Below are 23,010 nucleotides of genomic sequence, written 5' to 3'. Positions count from 1 at the left end.
GTTGTGTGGAGAGAGAGGCATGTAGCCACATATAATGGCAGGGTGCAAGATTGCTCTTAGCCAGGGAAGATACAGATGGCACCATGACAAGGTCCTCAAAATACTGGTTGAAATCTTGGAGCACGAAAGACAGAAAAGGCACCAGATCCAGTCAGAAGAAGTCCTGCCCATCCAGTTTATCAAGGAGGTGGAAAAAAACCACCAGCCTCCACAAAGACCAGCAAAAGCCTCCCGCAGACTGTCCAGTAATGGAAGATGAGAGTGGACCCAGGGAGGAAATTGTACTTTCTCCAGGTTGTCTGGACTTCCCTGAAGCCCGACCTGGTCATGTGGTCTGAGGAGGCAGAGAAGATCATCCTGGTGGAACTGACTGTCCTACGGGAAGATGGTTGCGATGGGGCCCAGGAGAGGAAAGCCACTTAATACAAGGAGCTGGTCCAACAGTGCAATGATAAAGGATGGCAGGCCTGACTATTTCCCATTGAAGTTGGATGCAGGGGCTTTCCAGCACAGTCTGTGTGGAACATGCTCATAGCTCTGGGAATAGCTGGGAGGGAGAGGAAAGCAGCTGCTCACAGATTGGGGGAAGCAGCATAGAGAGCCTTGTGTTGGCTCTAGAACAGGAGGGAGGAGTTAAGTCGGAAGCCAGTAGAAGATCGGCAGTGACTGGCCGTCACTGCCGCCCCGCCAACTGGAGGACATCGTGGTTCAAGGTCGAAACGTCTGAGGAAGGTTGGAAGCCACCTGACGACATCATCTCCTGGCTAAAAGCTCCAGTCACAGTTATGTGACTGAAGTTTATAGCTGATCAGCAGTTGAATCCAACAGTCAATCATTTGAGAAACCAGTGACTCCCAGGAAAGGCTGGATGGCAACCAAGGAAGATTGTTGGTGCTGGAAAGACAGATGACCTCCACGAAAGATTGGCATGGGTGGCTGAGGTTAGCAACCTTATTCACAGCAATCACACGAGGGCACTGGCAAGGCTACAAAGGAGAGAGGATGAGAGACTCAGTGGGATGATCACAACGATTACGGTAACGGAAAGCACATGGAGGACAAATAGGCTGATCCAAACAACATTCACAGGCGAAGAGTTAGAACTCAAGTGCCAATGCGGGAGGGTTTGTAAGAACTTAAACGGACTGAAGATACACCAATCCAGGACCAAATGTGGTAGAGAGGAGAGACAGCTACAGTGCACAGTAGAAACATTGAGTGAGATGCCGAAGGACTCCTGTCAGGAGCGACCCCACAGCACAGGATATCTGTCAGCAGCTGTTACACCCCAAAGCCACAGGAGGGACTCTCCCAGGGCCATCACAGGCACTTAATGAGCAAGAGAAGGTAAAATGTCCCCCACAGCAAATGACATCGCAGAATCGAAGCAATTAGACCAGGACCTCGACAGGGTTTTATAGACCACACTGACAGGAACAGCTGAGAGGAAAATTTACAGCATGACAGCGACTGTCTTCAGTATGGTCAGAGAATAATATGGTACAGAGAAAAAGAAATGGAACAGCAGCACATCTGGAAAACAGCCAAACAGAAGGGAGTCAAAGATCTTAAAGTTGAGAAGGAAAATAACAACTCTCAACATCCAGCTCTAAAGAGCTAGCAATGTGGAAAGGTGGGGCATCAAAGACCTGACCAGTGAACACCAAGGGAAACTATGCAGACAGAGAGGGCAGAAAGGCATCTAAAGCAGAGGAAAGAGAGGATGGCAAAGCAAGCTCAGTTTATCAAGAACCCATACAGGTTCAGAAAAAACCCGCTGGGCAAAGCAACTTCTGGAAGACTTACCAGCCCTAAAGAAGTTGTGTTTCTCAAAGAGAGCCACACTGATGCACTTAGGGGCCAGGCTCTAAGTGCACACCAAAGGATCAGCAGAGTTGAACCTCGAGAGGAAGAGCTCGACCCCAGAGAGTCAACCTGGAGAGAGATTGAGAGATCATACAGAAAGCCCGATCAGCATTTTCCTCCGAAGTGGTATACCTTACAAAGTATACAAGCAGTGTCCTGTGCTACTCCTCAGGCTGTGGAAGCTTTTGTGGGGGGGGTATGGACGAAAGGCACCATCCCATCATTCTGGAAAAGAGCAGAGGGGTGCTTTGTCCCGAAGGAGAAAGACTCTTCCGTAATTATTCAGTTCCCGACCATCTCCCTCCTGAATGTTGAAGTCAAGATCTTCTTCTCTGTCTTGTATGACTTAATATATGGTCAAGAACAAGTACATATATATGACAATCCAGATGGGTGGTATACCAGGCCTTTTTGGGTGCTTGGCAAACACAGGTGTACTCAATCAGCTGATCCTGGAGGCCAAAGAAGGTAAAGGCAACCTGACAGTTGTATAATGTATATGGATCAATCCCCTATGACATCATCAGCATAGCCATGAACATTACCATATCCCTCACTACATCAGAGAGATAATCACCAGCTACTTCAGAGGATTCAAATAGCAATTTAACACTGCCCTTTTCACCACCCAATAGTAAAGTCTGGAGAAGGGAATTGTAACTGGTTGCACCATCTCCCCCATCCTGTTCATTGTGGGAATGAATCCACTCAAAACAGCAGCAGGGAAGGAATCCAGAGGGCTGATAATGGAATCCGGCTTTCACCAACCTCCAATAACAGGCTTTGTGGATGACCTGACCATAACAACTTCTTCTCATGTGCAAGCAAGGTGGATCCTAAAGGCACTGGATGATATGGCAAGATGGGCAAGAATGATCTGGCCAGTTGAAGCTACCCCTGTCATCAGTGGTGGATTAAAGGTCACAAAGTGCAGCGGGGTGATGATGTTCCAAGACTCCTGGGACCAAAGGTCAGGGGTGCAGGTGTCACTACAAGATCAGGACACAAACGGGCAGCTGACACCTCAGTAGCACAAGCAGAGCATGCTGAAGTTGAAGGACATCATCGGCAACCTGTGCACAGACAGGCAAGGACTTGGCATGATGCATTTCCAGCAATGGGGGTACAGCAGACCTGAGACAGTGGAGAGACACGATCCAAGCAGAAGTCTGGCACCTGGAGGAGGACAAATGAAGGTCAAGGGCTGCAGAACTTGGATCACAAGGAGCCTGGACAAAGTGGGACCTGCCTCAGAGGAACATCACTTGGAGGGAACAATGGAGACTGGAGCCTTTTCACATTTCTTTTCTGCTCTGGTCAGTGTAAGATGCCCTACCAACTCTGACGAATGTGCACAGATAGGGTATGAGAAAGGACCCGCTGTGTAGGTTGTGTGGAGAGAGAGGCATGCTGGCACATTTACTGGCGGGGTGCAAGACTGCCCTTAGCCAGGGAAGATACAGATGGCGCCATGACAAGTTCCTCAGAATACTGGCTGAATTCTTGAGCCATGAAAGACAGAAAAGGCCCCAGATCCAGTCATAAGCAGTCCTACCCTTCCAGTTTATCAAGGAGGGGGAAAAAACCACCAGCCTCCATGAAGACCAGCAAAAGCCAGACTGCCCATTAATGGAAGATAAGAGAGGACCTGGGGAGGAAATTGTACTCACCAACTGGAGGACGCTGTGGTTCGGGGTACGTCTGAGTAAGGTTGGAAGCCACCTGACAACATCATCTCCTGGCCGAAAGTCTGTCCCCCGAAAAATGTTTAAAATGTCATAGTATAGCATGGCACCAAATACTCAAGACTCAAAATATCACAGTATAGTATGTCATTTGAAAGGTGATACAAATATCATGGTACAGTATGCTGTCTGAAAAATCATAAAAACTTCATAGTATAGCATGTCTTCTGAAAAATGTTAAGTATCTCAAAGTATAGTATGCCTTCTGAAAAGTCATCAAATGGTTATAGTATAGTTTGTCCTTCAAAATCATCAAAACAACATAGTATAGTCTGACATTTACATTATACATCATAAACGTCATAGTTTAGTCTTTTGTTCAGAAAAATCATAAAACCTTTCAAAAAATAATAAAAGTCCTAGTAAACTGTTGTTCACAATATCACAATATGTCATAGTATCATGTCATTTCAAAATCACAGATTCTTCATAGTACAGTATGTTGTTCCAAAAATCATAAAAATGTATATTAAATGTATAGAGTATGTACAAAAAAACCCCAACCCATAAAATAATCACAGTATAGTTCATCTTTTCGAAAAATCATGAAACACTTACACACAAGGTATAGTATGTCATAAAAAAAGCATTATATTCATGCATATATTCTGTGTATGTCTTGATGTAATGGCACACTGCTATTTATCTATACACACATCACACACACACACACACCTGTGTTGCATATATCATATGTGTTTGTGCTCCTTTGAGGATGCCTTTTTAATACACTATATATATTATGTATTTCCACTTTGATGTATTGTATATGTGTATATTTCTGTTTACTACCTCATTTAAGGCTGAGGCTAAAGGGCCTCAGCTGTTTTGAGTCACAGGATTATTCACGTATGTTTAAGATGGCGACTCACTAGATAATATACAAATCTGAGGAAGGACATATTGGCTCAAAATGTCACTTGTGTTAGCAGAATAAAAATCCTTTACTGGGACCTTCCTGGTGTGTGGATCTCTATCGCTTTACATTTGCTCATCTTGGATTCAGCACCTACTACAGGATGTGCATGTCTTATTTTGAATTTTTCTGCATTATATTACCCACCTAAATGGAATCGGACTATATTTGTAACCAGCTTATACTTGGTAAGCTAAAACAGAGTAATGGTGGAAAGATCAGCACCTCAGCAGGCTTAGTGTTTTAAGTCCACATGAGCTGTTTTCCCATAGAATTTTATTTCCAAAAAGCAGTCAGAGAAAAGTAAGACAAGCCAGTCAAGTACAATAAAACATATCCCCCAAAGGGAAGGAAAAAAAATAAAAGCTGATAAAGACAGAAGGCCTGATGATATATACAACAGCAGACATCTTTTTGGTGTTGCAGTACCAGTGAATCACTCGACAAACTCATGGTATTCTTCACATAAGATCAAAACAAATAACAAAATAAAGGTCTTTCTTTTAATGAACAGAGAAGGTTCTAAAAGTCAGCTAAGGCACACAGAGCCTCCCCGCGACAAAATAACGGGGAAAACGTCAGTTCAGAGAAATTTGTGCAACAGTTGCTCGACAATACATTCCAGCAAGAACAACAACAATCTGGCATGTGATTTTCTCTGAGAGGCAAACAGGACAAGGTCGCTGTCACAGCTGTCCAAAAACACTGAAACAGGTTATGTACTTTGATCAATAAACACCATCAATTCACTCTTTGTGCCTGGTTACTGACACTTCAAAAACTCTTAATAATTCAATGTCATTTTTAACCACATCTGTATTTACATGTACAATACCTTTTAAACAATATTTCAATACAAAATACCTATGTACATCTTCTTCATTTGTTAATCATTTTGTTACAAAATAGGACTTCCACATTGAGTTACACTTATTTAATTTACCTTTTTCCAAAACTGTCATTGAGCTTACATAATAATAAGTATTGTGTGACGTAAGTTGTTCTGAGCATGGTGGCACTATAAGTTAAAAGGTGGCAGCAGAAGTCGGCCAGTGAAAAACAAAAACTGTCCTTTACAACCCCACCCCAGAAACAGTGATTTGAGAGGGAAGGAGTGATTGCAATTATAATGGACACATCCGACAGAGAGGCAAGGTGAACTTGACATTAATGAACAGTAATGTCTCTTAATTAGCCTGTGCAGAAAGACTCACTTTGCTCGTGTGGTGGCTAAACAATGTTGACAATCACAGATTGAACTCCTAATTGGCTTCAGATGAAACTTATTTCAAAGTAAAACAAACATCTGAGCGCTCCTCTTGTTCAGGATGTGTTGCGGCACAGAGCCAGCCTTAGTTGAAATAAATGTCTCAGATATCCAGAGATTGTCTTGATGGCAGAAAAATGTACTTCAAATGTAGATAGTTGATCTAATAAATTATGCATTTTGCAATCAAGACACAATATTATATCCACTTGTTGTAATTGTACATTATTGTCACAGCATGAAGATCACTACCACTCACTATCGCTCTGAAACTGACACCAGAAAACACCAAAAAGCACAGTTTCTCCTTCAATTCCAGACGTCCAATATGTTTCGGTTGTGTTTTTGTTCGCTGTTTGTTGAGGTTGTTAGGTAGCTGACCTCGGACCTCGCAGGTCGGGTTGGCTTTCTCTTGTGATGCACTTGGCAAACAGCCATGTAAGAAACCAAGACAAGAAGATCTATTCAGACAGGACAACACTGACTAACACACAGGTGCGGGCCATAAAAAGGTACAGTTTGGGGTGTTGGCCTTTGTAAATAAAGGCGGCTTTCTTTACAAAAAAATATTTATCATGCTGCCAAGGCAGCGTCGCAGTTATTTAGTCACTGACTAAAAATATCAGTATTAATATAAACTTATAAATAAATAGCGACTCATGGACTCACCCCCCCCCCCCCCCTCATTCACACAATTTTTGAGACTTCTTGTATCATCATGTACAACATAAAGTGTCATTGAAATGACTGGAAGAAAGTAAAGTTAAAAAAAAACACTGAGAACAAGAACGAGAATTTTAAGGTCAGCTTGAGATAATTGTGTTTTCAAGTTTGAGGCAGGTTGATAAAAGACGGACAGAGCAATTCTCTCTTTGTCCTCTGCCTGTCACAACATCTGGGTTTTATTCAAATAAACCTACACTATGCGAATGTTAAAACACTATTCTACAACAACCACAAAATGAAGCATTTATGAATTTAGAACACTGAAATTTCCTACATTAAATTTCTATTATCATCCAAATCATTATTCCGAGAAGGCCTCTTGTATTTGCATTTCTCTTTTTCCATGTTTACGAAATGTGACTGCAGCAGATGGTTAGCCCGGCCACGGCAGTTCCACATCCTGATCAGGCACTGAACTGAAAGAAGTTGTGCTGCTGTTACTGATTTATTCTACTGATTTACAAGAACGATAGGAAACTCAACAAAATAATTGGCCTTAATAATGCTAAAATATTTGTTGTTCAAAGTTTCTCCATAAATGGGAAGTTTGCTTTTAATTGTGCTGCGTTTGAGACATATCAAAATAATCTTTTTGAACTGTTTGGGTGTATCTGAATACTCAGAAGTCGTCTCATTTTGTTGACACACACATAAGGAGGCACATTTATCTCAGTACCGGGTAACCTCCTCATGCATGTCTTACAGCTAAGGCCTTTTTGCAGCAGAACATCATCTGCTACCAGTGTTGACAATCCACACTCACATGAACGCCGTGCCCCGCGCAGGGCTTTCAAAGCTGACTTCATAATTCATTCAGCAGCAAAATAAATGCTCGAAAATTGCAACGTTTGATCACAGTAAAACTCAGCCATGAGAAGAAAAATAAATACACTGAGAAACTGAAATAGCAAAGCCAGCATAATCCCCTAAAAGGAGGAACCCCGTGGGAGGATCTGAAAATCATTCTCCTCGCTCTCCGTCCAGACACCCTCACCAGCCTCCCAAAGAAATCTTTCTTTTGTTTCCTTCTTCTCCCGAGACAGAGGAAGAACATTTCCCCCCACCTGCAACAAACCCCATTAAATAAATAAAAATCAACAGTGAATCTCCTGTGCCGAGGCCTCCTGTCCAGCTGGAGGCCTCGCTGCTACCTGATGCGCCCGTCTGCGCGAGGTGTTACCAGCTGGGATTTGGGGTCTGGGCTCAGGGAGCTCCAGGGGTTCTTGGGGCACGCCTGCATGACGGGGCAGGCGGTCGGGCCCACGGCGCAGATGTCAGCCGCCTCCCACAACTCACCCACCAGGCTGTCTACCCAACGCTCAAGCTCCGGGCCAGTCAAGGCCGCGTTCCTTTTGGCCTGCTCCACGTAGCCCAGGCTCACGGGGATGTTGAGCACCGGATTGAGGCCATGGAAACTCTGCTCCATGTAGCTGTTCTTCGCCGGCCCGTTGTGGAGCTTCAGAGTATCCTCTAGAGACACGTGGGAAGGAAGGAAGAGTTGATAATCAGTGGTCAGATGGTTCAAGAGGGGATTGTCGGGAAGGGGAGGAAAAAGTGAGACGTGAATGGTAAAATATCAAAGCAAGACGTGATCTGCTTCATCATCATCTGAAAAGCTTAAACTGTTTGCTAATTTGCTCGGATTGATTTTTACGACTGGACTACCTAAATCCCATTCTTTGATGTGGTATGTGAAGCCACTGCAGTGCTGACTTTATGGAAACGGTCGGACGCGCCCTCATTCTTTCTTCCCATGACGGTCAAGCCCGGCAGGAAGACAGCTAACGTAGACACAGCTTCCCCTTAAAACACTTTCTCCACCCTGAGCTCCACTGAAGCTGTAAATTCCTCACTGGTACTCTAACTGGGGCGCTGGCCATCCTCTGTAAGCATGGCTGAGCAGACATCAGTGCTTTTCATGCACTGGTGACAGAAAAGATGCAGTCAGACATGAGGTGCTCCACCAGGCAAGGCAATGTCCGTAGCATGCCAGCTAGCTTTGTGGTTGCAGAGTGTGTAATGAAGTCGTACATCTGTGTAGATTTCTGTGTTTGTGCATCAGAATGAGTATGTGTGTGCATGCGTCTGCGGCTGCCAATGCGGGTGGAAGGCCACGTCATAAAGTTTTACTGGCACTGCATGTAGGAGGGAAACCTGGTGCCAGACATGGCAGTAAATTAAAGGAGGGAGGATGGAAGAGCAAAGACGAAAGCACACATTATAACACACAGAAAGCCGAGCATTCACACGATTATTACGCCATGACTGTAAACTCCACTTAAACACCACAAAAAAGTAGATAACTCTAAATTAAATTACATTCTGTAGAACAGTGTCTCAAAACTGGTCCAGTCATGGGGTCCAGATTTCTATTTAGGCATTAGTGTGAGGTCCACTATAAAGGTCCATTATAAATTACAACATATTCAGTTTTGTTTCACAAAATGTAAATGATATGTTGGCATAGAACACAATGAAATCAAACACATGTCAAGAATAAACAGATATTAAATTTAAAAATAAAAGCTCTGTGACAGAAAACCACTGTACTTCAAAAGTCTGTTCAGTGAACTGACTCAATAATGTTGTAGCTATACAGCAACATCTGACCATAATAATTAAATAATTAAATACTTTTATCTACTGGTCATACCAGACATACTGAATCTCATTAAGGTGTTTTTAAAATACTATTATTTCCAAATTCAAGTTACATACTCTCACTTTAAGTATGCAATTGTAGGAATAAGCAGGCCTATTTTTTTTACTATGTTCATTTAAAGGGGATCTACTATGGTTTTCCTTATTTTCTGTCATATAATGTTACAATGTCAGATGTTCACATTAAATGTGGCCAAAGTTTCAGATAATGAGGTAAACATATGTTAAAATAATCCCTGGGAGGAAAAAGCTCAAGTGTCAGACTGCTTTGAATACAGTTTTCTCTACTTTCCACAGAAGCTGATGTCAGAATGTGATAGATTTTTAATATGGTCATCTGCAGGCAGTCTGCTGCTAGTGTTTCCATCACATAGGCTACACTGCAACAGGTAGCTACACGCCAATGCCAAGGAAACATGTAACCTTGGTTGCTGATGTTGTTAATTCTTCCTGATTTCGGATCATTTTCCTGCTGGAACATGTCTAGTTGTTAAAATTTTGTTTTAGAGGCTTTGATAGGTGATTTTTTCACAATAAAAAATGTCGCTATTTTCTGTTACAGTCATTCACACGAAAGAAATGAAAAGACATCACACATAGCATGCTGTAGACCAGAAAATTCCTGAGTGGATGATAACAAGGACGAGGAGATAAAGATATTTATAGAGAAATGGTTGCTAATGGTTGCCGAGTGTAAAGCGGCCGGGATGAGTGCCCCCTCCTGATCGGGGAGGAGATCCTGCCTCAAGTGGTGGAGATTAAGTACCTCGGGGTCTTGTTCACGAGTGAGGGAAGGATGGAGCGGGAGATCGACAGGCGGATCGGTGCAGCGGATCTGCAGTAATGCTGACGCTGCACCGATCTGTCGTGGTGAAGAGGGAGCTGAGCTGAAAGGCAAAGCTCTCGATTTACCGGTCGATCTTCGTTCCTACCCTCACCTATGGTCACGAGCTTTGGGTAGTGACCGAAAGAACAAGATCACGGGTACAAGCGGCCGAAATGAGCTCCCTCTGTAGGGTGGCTGGACTCTCCCTTAGAGACAGGGTGAGAAGCTCGGTCATCCGGGAGGAGCTCGGAGTAAAGCCGCTGCTCCTCCACGTTGAGAAGAGCCAGATGAGGTGGCTCGGGCATCTAATTCGGATGCCTCCTGGACGCCTCCCTGGTGACCCCGGGGAAGACCCAGGACACGCTGGAGAGACTATGTCTCACGGCTGGCCTGGGAACGCCTTGGGATCCCCCGGGAAGAGCTGGACAAAGTGACCGGGGAGAGGAAAGTCTGGGCTTCCCTGCTTAGGGCTGCTGCCCCTGTGACCCGACTCCGGATAAGCGGAAGAAAATGGATGGATGGATGGATGGTTGCTACTTTTAACTAACATTAGCCAAAGCCTTTGTTTTACGTCAATGTATGAATATACATTGGTGGCTGAAGCAAAGCTGAAAAGCACTGACAGAGCGGCGCTAGTTCAGAATGAGAATTGGTTGTCTCCTCATAGACCTACATGGCAAAAGAAACATCTGCAAATCAGTGGATAGATTTTTTTAAGGGTCACCACTCCTGCGTAATGACTTGTCTCAATATTAGGATTCAATCCATTCTGTCTATTAACATTTTCAAAGTCTAGAGGAGAAGCAATATTACATAATTGCATCCCTATTCAAGTTAACAGAGTGCTAAAGCACAAGGTAGTCACTTGGCCACACTCGGCAGCTATCAGCCACCCGAAGTCTCTATTGGGCTTGCTCAATGGGCCGAACAGTGCAGAAGTAGTGCTGATCATCCTCTGATAATCCAGGTAATTTTATCCAGACAGTTGAACCAGTTTAGATTCATGCACCAGTGAGCAACTCTCACAGGAATTAACGACGCCCTGCATCCATAGATGTATCCTGTTCTCTTAATATATCTATAGTGTGTGCGGTGGCGCTCATTGAAACCACTGTTTCTGTCACTAAGATCATCTCAAAATGAAAGCTCCTTGGAGTTGCTTTAAGTAGAGAGAGAGTCATGCTTCCACCTCCTGTAATAAATTCTACCTTTCTGGGGGTTATAAAGGTCATGTTTGTCAAAATCGTTTTAGAGAATTGCTGATACAACTTTACGGTCATTCTGGGTCACAGGCTGAATTGCATTGCTTTATGTCACTATGACTCTACTAATCTAATAACAGAGCTGCAGCACTGTGGGGTAGACAGTTGATAACAGAAAAAAAACATGTCTTGTTAACACAGAGTCAAATTAGTATCAGGCAAATTTCTCCACCCAAACATCAATAGGAAGCCAGAGCATAATTGCGTAATGCAAATGAAGCTAAACAGCCGTAACCCAGAGATGAATATTTAACTCACACTGTCGCACAACAGTCCTCCCACAGCCCCGCTGAGACTCAGGTCGAGCACAAAAGCTGTAACTTTATTTGTTGTTTCTCTTCATCATTAAAAACGGCTCAGTGAGATTATTAAATGGAGAAAGACACGATTAAGCCGAAGCTAGCGTCTCAACTCTCATGTGATTTCAGTGCAAACTGAGTGCTTACGGACTACAACAATGGAGTCTTGCCCCCTTATCCATGCTGGCTGATTGATTTAATTGTGTCATTGTTTTTGGAGGGCTAAGCAGGCTGTTGTTTAACACTCTGTTTAGTGTGTATGAGCAACTCGCTGGGTTATTAAGGGTGACTTGATGACAAACAACCAGGGTCTGCAGAGGCCCAGAGGCTTGATTAGAAAGGGCATCGCTGCAAATACAAAGTGTGTGTGTCTGCAGACGTTTCAGAGCACCTAAACTGGCAATCGTTTCTTCACAGTGAATGCAAAGTCACTCTGAGACACTATGTTAGTATCTACTGAAAAGAAAATACTGAAAATGTGCACTGAATATATAATTTGTTTGTCAAACATAACCACTGTGTTTATTCAAGCTCTGTATTTTCATGTCCGACATCCTGCATATGGACGGTGATCTGCAGTAGATAGAGAGAAAACTGCTGTAACTCAAAGCAAAAATAAGCCTGTCTATTATGGATTTATTACAAATACTCTCATTCTCATTCTACAGTAACTTACAATGGACATTTCATTTGTAAGGCTTAAAATGCTCCGTTTGTACTCAGACTGTGTCGCATTGTAAGCAAGAAGTATCACTAAAACGCACTTCAAACTGTATTTTTCACCTGGACATTATTTTCCCATGTTTTTGTGTCTAAGTGACAAATAGAGACAACCATTTTTTAAAAATATTGAGAAAGACTGCTGCAACAGAAGAGACAAAACAGGCTGCAATGTAGTCTCTGCAGTAAATTGTGCACGGTCTGTTGAAAGTGCTTGTTTTTGCCACTGACATTCTCAGATTATTATTACAAGTGTCTTACAACATTAGGGAAAGGACTGTTTATACAAATGAAGCATTTTACGTACTTTCTCTAGTCTGTTTGTTATTGTGAGCAAGGAAAAGTCTCATTTTGATATATTGTGAAAGGTGACTTGTTGCAGAAAAACAACACTGGAAACGATAGTGAGGGTTGGAAAGAGGAGTGCAGTACAGCTGCAGTTGCAGTTGTGTTGCAGTACAGAAAGCGAGGCTTAGTGTTATCTAGAAGATTTTCAATGTATGGCAGAATATTCAGCAGATTTTGACAAAGTTGGAAAGTCCCCTATATGTCAGAATGAGACTTCTCCATGAGCGAGACTTGGTTACACATTATACAACAAGTAGTTCCAGCCAAGCAATCAGATTTTTCTGCAAGACATTTAGAATGTGCTCAAATATGCATGACAGCTCACCTTCCTCATCACTAAAAGAATTACTTATTCCCTGCATTTGAAGAAAACATGATTATCGTGCCATTTTAGGCAGGAGACAAGGGGCATTCTAAAACAGCATCAATGAGCATAATTTTCAACACATCGAAGATTGTAAACTTTCAAAAGAGAGGAAACTTGTACCGTCATATGCTGTATACTCCAGTGAAATTTCAGGAAGGTATGAAATATTTCATACTGCTCAAGCCTAATAAACGCCTCAACAAAATACAGCTTCAAATATTAACAACTAACTTGTGTGTGATACTGTGTCAACAAAAAGTCACAAATACAGGCTTTACTGCAGGGCTGTTATATCAGATTGCATAGTGGCGGTTTTATTTCATCCTTGTATTGTTGGGGTTACTCCAAATCTAGATATGGAGTGAAATGCTTGGCATTCAGACTAACACCTTAAGTGCGTTTTTTGATCAATCATTATCTATTGAGGAACAGCACAGCAGTGCAATAAGACTATCAAGGCTATTTGTTTAAATGACACAATCAATAGTAATTTTGTGTTATGATGAAGCTAAAACAAATGGTGAGTGCTAGATATAAATATGCTTCATAAGAGGCTGTTTGAATGTCTCTTACCTTGTCGTATGGGCTGATGCTTGTTGTACGCCAACGGAGCAATAAGGAAGTGCATCTCAGCCACGGGGCTCCAGTGGTGCAGGATGCGGACGCTCCACACACCAGGTCTCAGAGGCTGGTTGAGCGGCGGGCGGTAGTGGGTGAACTCTGCACTGGCATCTATCAGAATGTCGTAGGTGGCGGCAATGACATTGGTGGGGTCGATCCACACGACTGTGACGGTGACATTGGGACCCTTGCTCCACTTCTGCATGCCCACCGTCTCGTCCATGGGGCCCATCAGGCCGCCAAAGTTCCTGAACATACGTTCTTTGGCATCCCACTCAGTGCCGATCTGACAGAGAAAAAGGAAATGAGAGGGAGAGAAAACAGGAAGACAAGAGTGAGTGACAGAATGAGGTAAGAAGAAAGACAAGGAGAGAACTAACAGCAAAAAGCACAAGAGATTGGGTCTATAAATTCACTCCTGCTGCTGCCACATGAAGTGAACATAAATGAGTAACATAGTCTGTGCATGCTGCACCATTTGACTATCAAGATAACCAATATCTGCACTGAATCATCATGGGAAATAACATTCAGCATGCATTTTTCATCAAACGGCAGCACACTCGAGCCCCACCTTCCACACAGCTGTTGTATAATGTTACAATGCAGAAGCTGACGAGCCTGATAGTTTCGTCCTGCACGTTTGAGTCTATTTGTCCACATTTGTCCACAGTCTCTGGCACTGTATGCCTGAGTATATCTCGGACATGAAACACGTGAGGCAGGCTGAGGAAGGCGTATGATTAGACCCCAACCATATCCCCTTGGGGCAAAGATCAAATGCATGCTTGTTTGCTCTCTGAACACATTTCAGAGATGGAAAGAGAGAAAGGAGGCAATGAACAGCAGGATCCAGCGTAAGCAATGCTTAGTGCCCTAAACATAAACTACAGTGAACAGGATTACAAGCTGACATCAGTGAACAACATTCGGTCAAAGTCTAGTATATGGGTAGATCGTGTATGTAGAGGGCTTTAAATTTGAAACAGGAAGTGGCAGCATTTACTTAATGAAGGACTTTGCCCAGCTGCTGTGGTGCAACTGAAAATAAAGAATAATACACTTAAGCACAGTCACACAGCAGATGGGACCTTCTTTCTTGCTGTACACACTGATCATTTAACACAACCCTGCACTCTTCAGCTCAGGTCACCGATCGACCACTATCAGAGCCAAACTTTGCCGTTACTGATAGTCTGTAAAATGTCCTTTCGGAGCCGATAATCTGCAACAACGATCAATTGCTTGACCTTTAGTTACAAGTTAACCCGTTCCAATGTATTTATTTTTCTCCCTATAATGATAACAACACCCATTCTAACTTTGTAACATGTAGCATTTATGGTCAATAATGTTTAAATACATTTTAAGGCTTGTGTGTCATACAGACAAGGCTGTTCCTGAAACAAAATGATTAGGTGATCCCCCCTTTCTTCCGTCCAAACCATAGACTGTATATAAAGATGGACAACATGACGGTTCCCCCAAAGTGTTTTTCAGTCTGGATCGCCCCCTGGTGTCTGACTGCATTATAGGTCATAAAGCCCGCCCCTCCAATAATGTTTTTCCAGAGTGACAGTTTCTGTCACTGAAGGTAGTTCTCATCACCCTGATGTTTATTCAAGTGATCGTTTTTATGATAAAAAACGATGACTGACATCTGTGTAAACCAATATGTGCACTTTCGTTCAGTGCAGCTGCTCGGGACTGTTCGGATGGGTGCTTATTTTCTACAATAACCCAAAATCCAATGGAAAAATTATATGCAGGAACAGCCTTTTGACAAGGAAAAAAGAGAATCAGGAGAACAAACTTCCATAAAAATATGGATTTAGAGCTTCAACAAAGACAGAGAATGTTGCATTCTCTGTGGCAATTCTCAGACGAATAAAGTGAGTATAAAAATGTAACAGATAATACCAAAGTCAAATATATCTCTGGTGAATTATGAGACGTACAGTGCCTCTGGCTGCAGAACATGGAAGTAGCTGCCAGCCTGCCGCTCACTGGAGGACTGCCAGTGAACATTGGGCCAATTTAAGATTATTACGTCCTGTAAGCTTACATAATTAACGTTTAGCATACACATGTTTGTTTGTTTGACTGAGAATTCATTGGCCGTGTCTTTTGAACTTAAGATTTGACAAGATTCTTTTACTCTAAGGAGATGCTCGAATTGAAATGAAATAAAGAAAAAAAGAGAGAGAGAGTAGAGGAAGGAAGAGCAAATTACAAAAACAGGATGAAAATGTAAGCACAGCTAATTGCCTTTAATGTCTTCACTGCGGTCAAGTCTGTAACTGTAGAGGCGTGATATGTGTGTGTTGGTCTGCAGATTGCAAAATGGTGCGGTATGCAAAATGAGAGATGTGGAGCCATCGAGATTGATGGGGGAGTGGGAGTGATGGAGAGGGAGGCCACACACACATATGCAGAGAGAGTGAAAGATGTCCGGGGTGTTGGCAGAAATGTGAGAGGGATGGTGGCTTTAGGAAGCGCTCATCCTTACAATGGTAGCTGATTAACACAGCCTCACCCTGCTGGACGATCAATGGCTGACTGGAACTGACTCTGTATTACATCCTTTGAGAATTGAGATTGCGATGTAACAGTATAAATAGACACTACTTGCATAAATTACAAAGCGTGTGTGCGTGTTGGCCATCTGTAAAAGACACCTCACTTTCATCTCAATTATTGGACTGACCTCTGCCATTTCTGCCCCCTTGGACCTTGGTTCTTTTTCTTTTTAAATTACTAATCAACTCTCTTGTCTGGCACCTCTGTAGCTCATTACTTTATTCAAGGCTGACTCGCTGGCACACTCTACATCCCCGATTGATTGGCAGCAGTCTCGTTTGGAGCCCCAGAAAGAAATGAAGAGATTATTGACAGAAGAATCTCACTGTAATCCACTGGGAGTGAGCCGGCAGAAGGCCGACTAAAGTTAGAGTTGTGAGAGGGAGATCCGGAAAAGATTCACATACTGTGGGTAGGAGGGGACCCCCCGAGACTGGCTTCTGGTTCTTGCCCATAGTTTATTCGGCAACAAACATGTACTGCAGTTCCACTTTTTCAAGCAGTTTCAGGCCAGACGAGTCGAGTGGCTTTTCACTTTTTGCACACATATATTGAATATGTTGCTCACACAGGCAATTCCTATCCAAGTATAAAATATAGTACTACATATTGACCTATTGTGCTTCTATGCATAGTGCTCGAGGTGCTCATGCCCACGCAATACACAACATTGTTTCCACAACAGCTGAAAGTTTGCAGACACATTTTAACAACATTTGTTAAGTTTATCACCCTAAAAGTCCAGTGTGTAGGATTTAGGGGAATATATTGGCAGAAATGGAATATAATGAGAGTTTTTCTTTAACTTGTAATCACATGAAAATGAGAAGTTTTGTGCTTTTGTGATCTTGGAATGAGCAGTTTAAATCAACATAAGAAGCCGGTCTTTGTCTGCGGAGATTGCTGTGTTTACTGGCATGTTTCTGAATGGACAAACCAAAACACTGGCTGTATCGGGCTATTCGCGTGTTCGCATCAGCAGCCGTAGTTAGAAGCCCGACTGCAACGAGCAGTGTCAGAAAAACACTGTCTGTTGCAGTGTTTTTGTTTGAAACTGCTTTATTTAGCATTTCTATTGGTTTAAATCACCTGATCTGTCAGCTTTTAAGAGGAAGACACCTCTGCGGTCTCAGTGTAAACCTCCTAAACATCTGGATTTAAACTAGAGAAAAAAAGGTGAGCAAACATACGCAGGTGCTGGGCAAACAGGCTGTCTCTGACATGCCAAACAGCGTCTGACAAACACAGATTTTAAAATGAAACACCTTTATTTAGTGTTTTTATTGGTTTAACTCATCAGCTGTTTGTTCCGTAGAGGAAGAGACCTCTGTGGATAGTTCAGCTCCTTTAGAGATCACACATTTGCAGGTGCTGGCCACGTGGATCTGCAAAATACCAAACAGGGTCAGTGAAACACTGACATGTAATGTAACACCACTTTATTTTGGGTTTTTATCAATTTAACTCATTGGGCCCATTTTTCTGGAGAGGAAAAAAACTCTGTGGATAATAAATCTCACAGTAAAAACCTCCTGAGCAATGAACGCCGAAAGAATTCTAGCGAGGGGAAGTTTAGATTTTAGATTTAGTGGAATCTAGCTGTGAGGATTGCAGATTGCAACCAGCTGAAACTTCCCCTCGCTAGAATTATTTCGGCCGAAATAATTCTAGCGAGGGGAAGTTTCAGCTGGTTGCAATCTGCAATCCTCACAGCTAGATTCCACTAAATCCCCTTAAATCATACACACTGGAACTTTAAATGTTGCAGTAACTCTTAGCCTGGAACGAACAAGCAATACACTGGCTCTAAATAGGGCCATTTGCATTCTTACGTCGACCACAGTAGTTAGCAGCCCCTTCGTGGCAAAAGCATTTGATATTGTTTTGTTTTTTTCAAGCTGCTTTTATCTATATTTTTACTGGTTTAAATCCCCTCGTCTGGAGAGGAAGAGACCTCTGCAGATAACTCGTTTCTCTGTTGAAACCTCTCCAACATCTGGCTCTTAAGTTATCAGAGACAAAAAAGGTGAACACACATTAGCAGGTGCTAGGCTAGCGGCCCGACATGCCAAACAATGTAGTCGAATCACTGATTTGTGACGTGAAACTACTTTTTTCGGTGTTTTTAGTCGTGTGAATTACTACGTCCATTTGTTCCAGAGAGGAAGAGACCTCTGCGAATAATTCGGTTCACTAAAGGAACATGAACACGATATGAATTCTAACCTGGAGAAGCTTCATCTGGTTGCAATCTGCAATCCTCAACGTTAAGATTCCACTAAATCCCCCTAAATCTTAACTTAAAATGCTGCAGTTATTCTCTTCTGGGACTAATGCATTGCTGTGTTGGAGATTAAATTCAACTTATGGATCTGCAGTTAATAGAAGAAGCCACCAGTTGCAAGGGATCCTTTCTTCCAGTATGCCACTGGGTCAAACAGGGATTAACTTGTGGCCCATTTCAGCCTCCAGCTTACGATGACCTCCACACTCAACCTGTCCCTTGCTGCTTCCACCCAATAAGCTTTGGCTTAAGACCAATACCCAATCAAGCCTCACGACCGCTCACCAAGTTGGAGGCTTATGACCTTCTTTCGCTCTCAGCTATACTTAGAAGAACATGCTTTTGAGGAACTAATGCTGATCTGGCATCCTTGCTGTGACCTCTCCCCTCTTTTTTTCAGCTGCTCACATCTCTGTTTACTCACATTGTTTACTCACTTGGGCCGATTACTCAGATTTTCCATTCATAACCAGCAATTACTGACAGCCACTGTTAATTAAAGTAGATTTATCCCTCATTTACTCTCTGCTTAAAAGCAGAGGGAAAATCTTATCGCATCTGATAATGACTCGTTGATTATACATTTTGCTTTCCTTCAAATATCACCCATTATTCCTGTCAATTACCCGTTTTTATCGTCTGCTCAGTCCCCTTCCTTTCTTAGTAAAAAGCACATAATGCTCCCATGTCATCATCCACCTCAGCTCCATTTCTTTCTCCTGACCTGACAACCTTTCAGACCTTTTCAGCACGTCGCCAGCTTGCTGGCGCCCACGCCTCCATTAAATGAGACACGTCAATTTAATCAGGCAGCAGCATGGACAGTCCCAGTGTACATCTGGCCCTACTTAAAACCATAGGGCATCATTGCCCCTCGAGGCCCCGTTCAGAGGCTTATTAGTGGCACTGTTTGTGAGGGTAATCAAACCCAGGTGCTCACCAGCCGCACCGGAGGACTCCCCCGGGACACGTTTACACTACTGAGGGACTCTGGGTAAGACGGCTGCTAATAAAGACACACTGTGGAGCGAGATGCATCAAACCAGACTTAAAAAAACACTTTGACATTTTGGGAAATGTGCTTCTTTGCTTTCTTACAAAAAAATCAGATAAAAAGATCAATACCGCTTTCAAGTTTGTACAATAGATATGAAGCCAGCAGCTGGTTATCTTAGCATAAGGACTGGAAACAGGGGGGTCTGGCTTAGCCTTGGAAATTATATTCCAACTTTTTCCTTGCAGATGAGACAGGAAATTATTTTACTATCCCAACTATGCAGATTTGTCAGTAAATTAAATGAATACAGTAAAATAAAAGCCTGGGAGGAATAAATATTTACTAGAAAAATACACAATAAATCTTAAACATGTGGGGCCTTATGTGGCTGGATCTGGCCAGATGATAAACACTTTTTGTGTACAGCGTGAGGAAAATAACAGGAACAATGCAATTGTGCTGTAACACTTTTTTCGAAGCTTATAATTTTGCATTTTTGAGACTATGTCAGCCAAATGATTAGAGTTCTAACTAATGATTATTTTCACTGTCGATTAATCTGCCAAATATTTTTTTCATTAAATCAATTTATCAATAAAATGTCAGAAAAAGTTTTCTTCGAACCCAAGGTGAAATCTTTAAATGGTATTTTTATCCAAGCAGCAACTTCCAGAGATTAAAAAAATGAAGCCAATGTGGGAGTGCAAAAAAACCTGCAGGTTCTCTAATGGCCATTTGAGACAGTCTCCAAGAAAGAGTTAATCTCCTTAGAACCCAATATTAAAATGCCCAAATTTTCAAGGTTTTAAGTTATGCATAATTAAGTGCATGGGCCTTTTGAGTCAAAGGTGATGTCATACGTTGACAAGTCACTAACTGCGGCAGTAATGTTGGTTAATGTAACCACGACGCCCCAGATTAACAGAGTGTAGGTTTAGCTGTAGCTGTTGCTTTTTCAGCGTGTTTTGAGCTGATGAAAGTTAATTGTAAAATTTCATTAATCTACAACAGTCTTGTTCAGCGTTTAGTTATACTCAAAGAACCACTACGGAGCTGAATGTTCAGCTTTTAAAGCAAGAATATGTTGTAATGGTTTTCCTGTTTTTTCCAATGAACCAACCGTACTAACCAAGCTAGCTGCTAGTGTTAGAGTTATCTCCACCTCAACTCCAAATAAGGCCACTTCCAGCTCCCATAGGCCAGTGCTGAACTTGTGGCTTCAAAACTCAAACTAGTGGGTGACACCATGGTGGCTACGTCCGTTATTTGTATAGTCTATGGCTTTATCCAACCAATAGTCCAAAGATCAAACGCTATTCAGTTAATTCATTTACGACATAGAAGAGCATCAAATTCTCACATTTAAGAAGAATGGAACGGTCAAAAAACAAAAACAAGGATCATTTTATGATCAAAATAATTGCCAATTAATTTTCTGTCAATCAACTACTAGATGAATCATCTAATCATTACAGCTCTGACGTTGTTTATTCCACTCTTTCATAGTTTTCAAGGCTGCAGGTTGTATTGGGAAACATTACATCTTAATGTGTTCCTGTCATTCTGTCACCCATATATCCTCTCCCACAATATGCATGTGTACATACATTGTGGTAGAACAAGGACTAACGCATCAGTCAAAGTCAGTCAGCCTGCTGTAAAAGATTTGTCCAACAAAGAGTAATATACCTCTCAATGTCAAGTCTGACTTGAGGTGAAATACTAATTTTAACTGTGTGGGCTGTAAGTGGTCCCGCACTAAATCATGCTGTAAAAAGGCCTATAAAGGCAGCTGGGAGGCGGCGGTACAGGAGTGAAAAGAAAGACATATCCGTCTTCCTTTATATCTAAAGGAGGACAGGGAACACATTGTTAAGCCAGCCATATGGTTTATCTAGCAAACTCGAGCATATAGCTTTAGTATAATGGGTCATATCTGCTAAGTTGACAAAAAGCACAGCGTTACTGCCACTACGCCACGCTGTCTTATTCAAGCTCTTTCTGCTCGCGTTTTGAATGACAGATGGACAAACTGACTGACTGACAGCCTCTGCACAGTGCCAGACTGTGAATGCTTTCTCAGGCTGAGCCACCAGATAAAAGCCGCAACCCACATCACTTTTCTGTCACTCATGGTTTCATAGGCGAGACACACATACAGGGCTTAGTGAGAGGGACGCGCATGGCGACCGGCCGTCTGGATCCCTCTAAGTTACCACTCCGCTCTGACCCTACCTGAACCTGCACAGTTTCTGGCCAAGCCCGACCTGAGCCCCAAACACAGCAACAGTTCTGGGCCCACAGCCGATTAAAAACTGAAATTTTTGCTGTTAAAAAATAGAATTTCTGCCATGTGGTTATACTCCTGCAAGCACAGTTCACATCCATATCTGTGAAAACACGGATGCTTCACACACATCCTTCATCCATGATGGCACAAAAGATCGATACAATCAGCACAGTTTCAAGTCACCAAATCATCATCAGATCAAATGCCGCTCCTTCTTTTCCTGAGTTACGGTGTTGTATGGCCAACATTTGTGTGAAATTTTGTCAGAAATAGCATATGAATTCTTGAGTTATCGCCAAAAACATGTTTGGTGAGGTCACAGTGACCTTTGACCACCGAGATCGAATCAGTTCATTCTTGAGTCTGAGTGGCCAATTCTGCCAAACCTTGATCTTTTATCACAAAAACCTAATCAGTTCATCCTTAAATCCAATTTAATGTTAATGCCAAATTACTGTGGTCACCAGAATGGAACAAATGGACAGACTGACAACCCCGAAAATCACAAGCTTTCAGCTATCTCCGGCACAGAGACATAAAAAATATATTACATTTTAGTTTATATGTCATATTTTTGAATATTCAAACACATATTACAAGACAATGGATAATGTATTTCCTGGCACCGCCTCTGTTTAAATAAGGTTTCATCTTGTCCACGTCTGATTCTGCCGAGCGGGCTCAATCCTTGGTGTCTAGTGTTCATGGCAGCCCGTGGTGATGCAGTGTGCAGATGATAATCCCTACTCTTTGCCGCACATCTCTCCCACTGCTGGGGATGCAGAACAAACACTGCCAACCAAGTCGCCTTGCAGCCCAACGCCCCCTCTCTTTCTCTCATTTTCAATCGCGTGCATGCTCTCTCTCTTTCCCCGGTTCTCTTCTATATTGCTTCTATTGCTCTGTTGTTCCGTCACTCTCCCTCTATCAGTCGCAGTGCCTCCCTTTTTCTCTCTCTGTTCCTCTTGATTCAGTCCATTAAAACTCCTGCCATTTACGCAGGAGAACTGGCAGTTTCATAAAACAAACAAACAAACAAAAAAACCTCAGCAGATTAAAGCCCGGGGGAATAATGAGAAAGTAGAGCTCAGCACAGGTCAGGTAAAAGGTAAAGGTAAAACGGGGTCAAGGCGTGTCCAGGTGTACGAGTGTGGTCTGCCAGCTCAAACAGAGCAAACAAATTCGTTTACAAGTTTGTTGACATTTCTGCTTCCCACAAAGCTGTGCATGATAAA

The 23,010-nt window shown here is 42.6% G+C and overlaps 1 protein-coding gene across 1 annotated transcript in view; it reads right to left on the bottom strand.

Annotated features, from left to right (window-relative positions):
• Nucleotides 1-6,132: 6,132 nt before the first annotated feature.
• Nucleotides 6,133-23,010, bottom strand: part of xylt1 (xylosyltransferase I) — a 109,263-nt gene continuing 92,385 nt past the window's right edge. The window contains exons 10-11 of the mRNA XM_042485290.1: nt 13,577-13,910; nt 6,133-7,990 (exon numbers count right to left, since the gene is read on the bottom strand). Of these exons, the coding sequence (XP_042341224.1) occupies nt 7,668-7,990; nt 13,577-13,910 (657 nt within the window). The 3' untranslated portion in view covers nt 6,133-7,667. The remainder of the gene's footprint in view (nt 7,991-13,576; nt 13,911-23,010) is intronic.

Source organism: Plectropomus leopardus, chromosome 4 (assembly GCF_008729295.1).
Source record: "Plectropomus leopardus isolate mb chromosome 4, YSFRI_Pleo_2.0, whole genome shotgun sequence".
Lineage (NCBI taxonomy): Eukaryota > Metazoa > Chordata > Actinopteri > Perciformes > Serranidae > Plectropomus > Plectropomus leopardus.
This window is presented reverse-complemented; position numbering and strand designations above follow the sequence as displayed.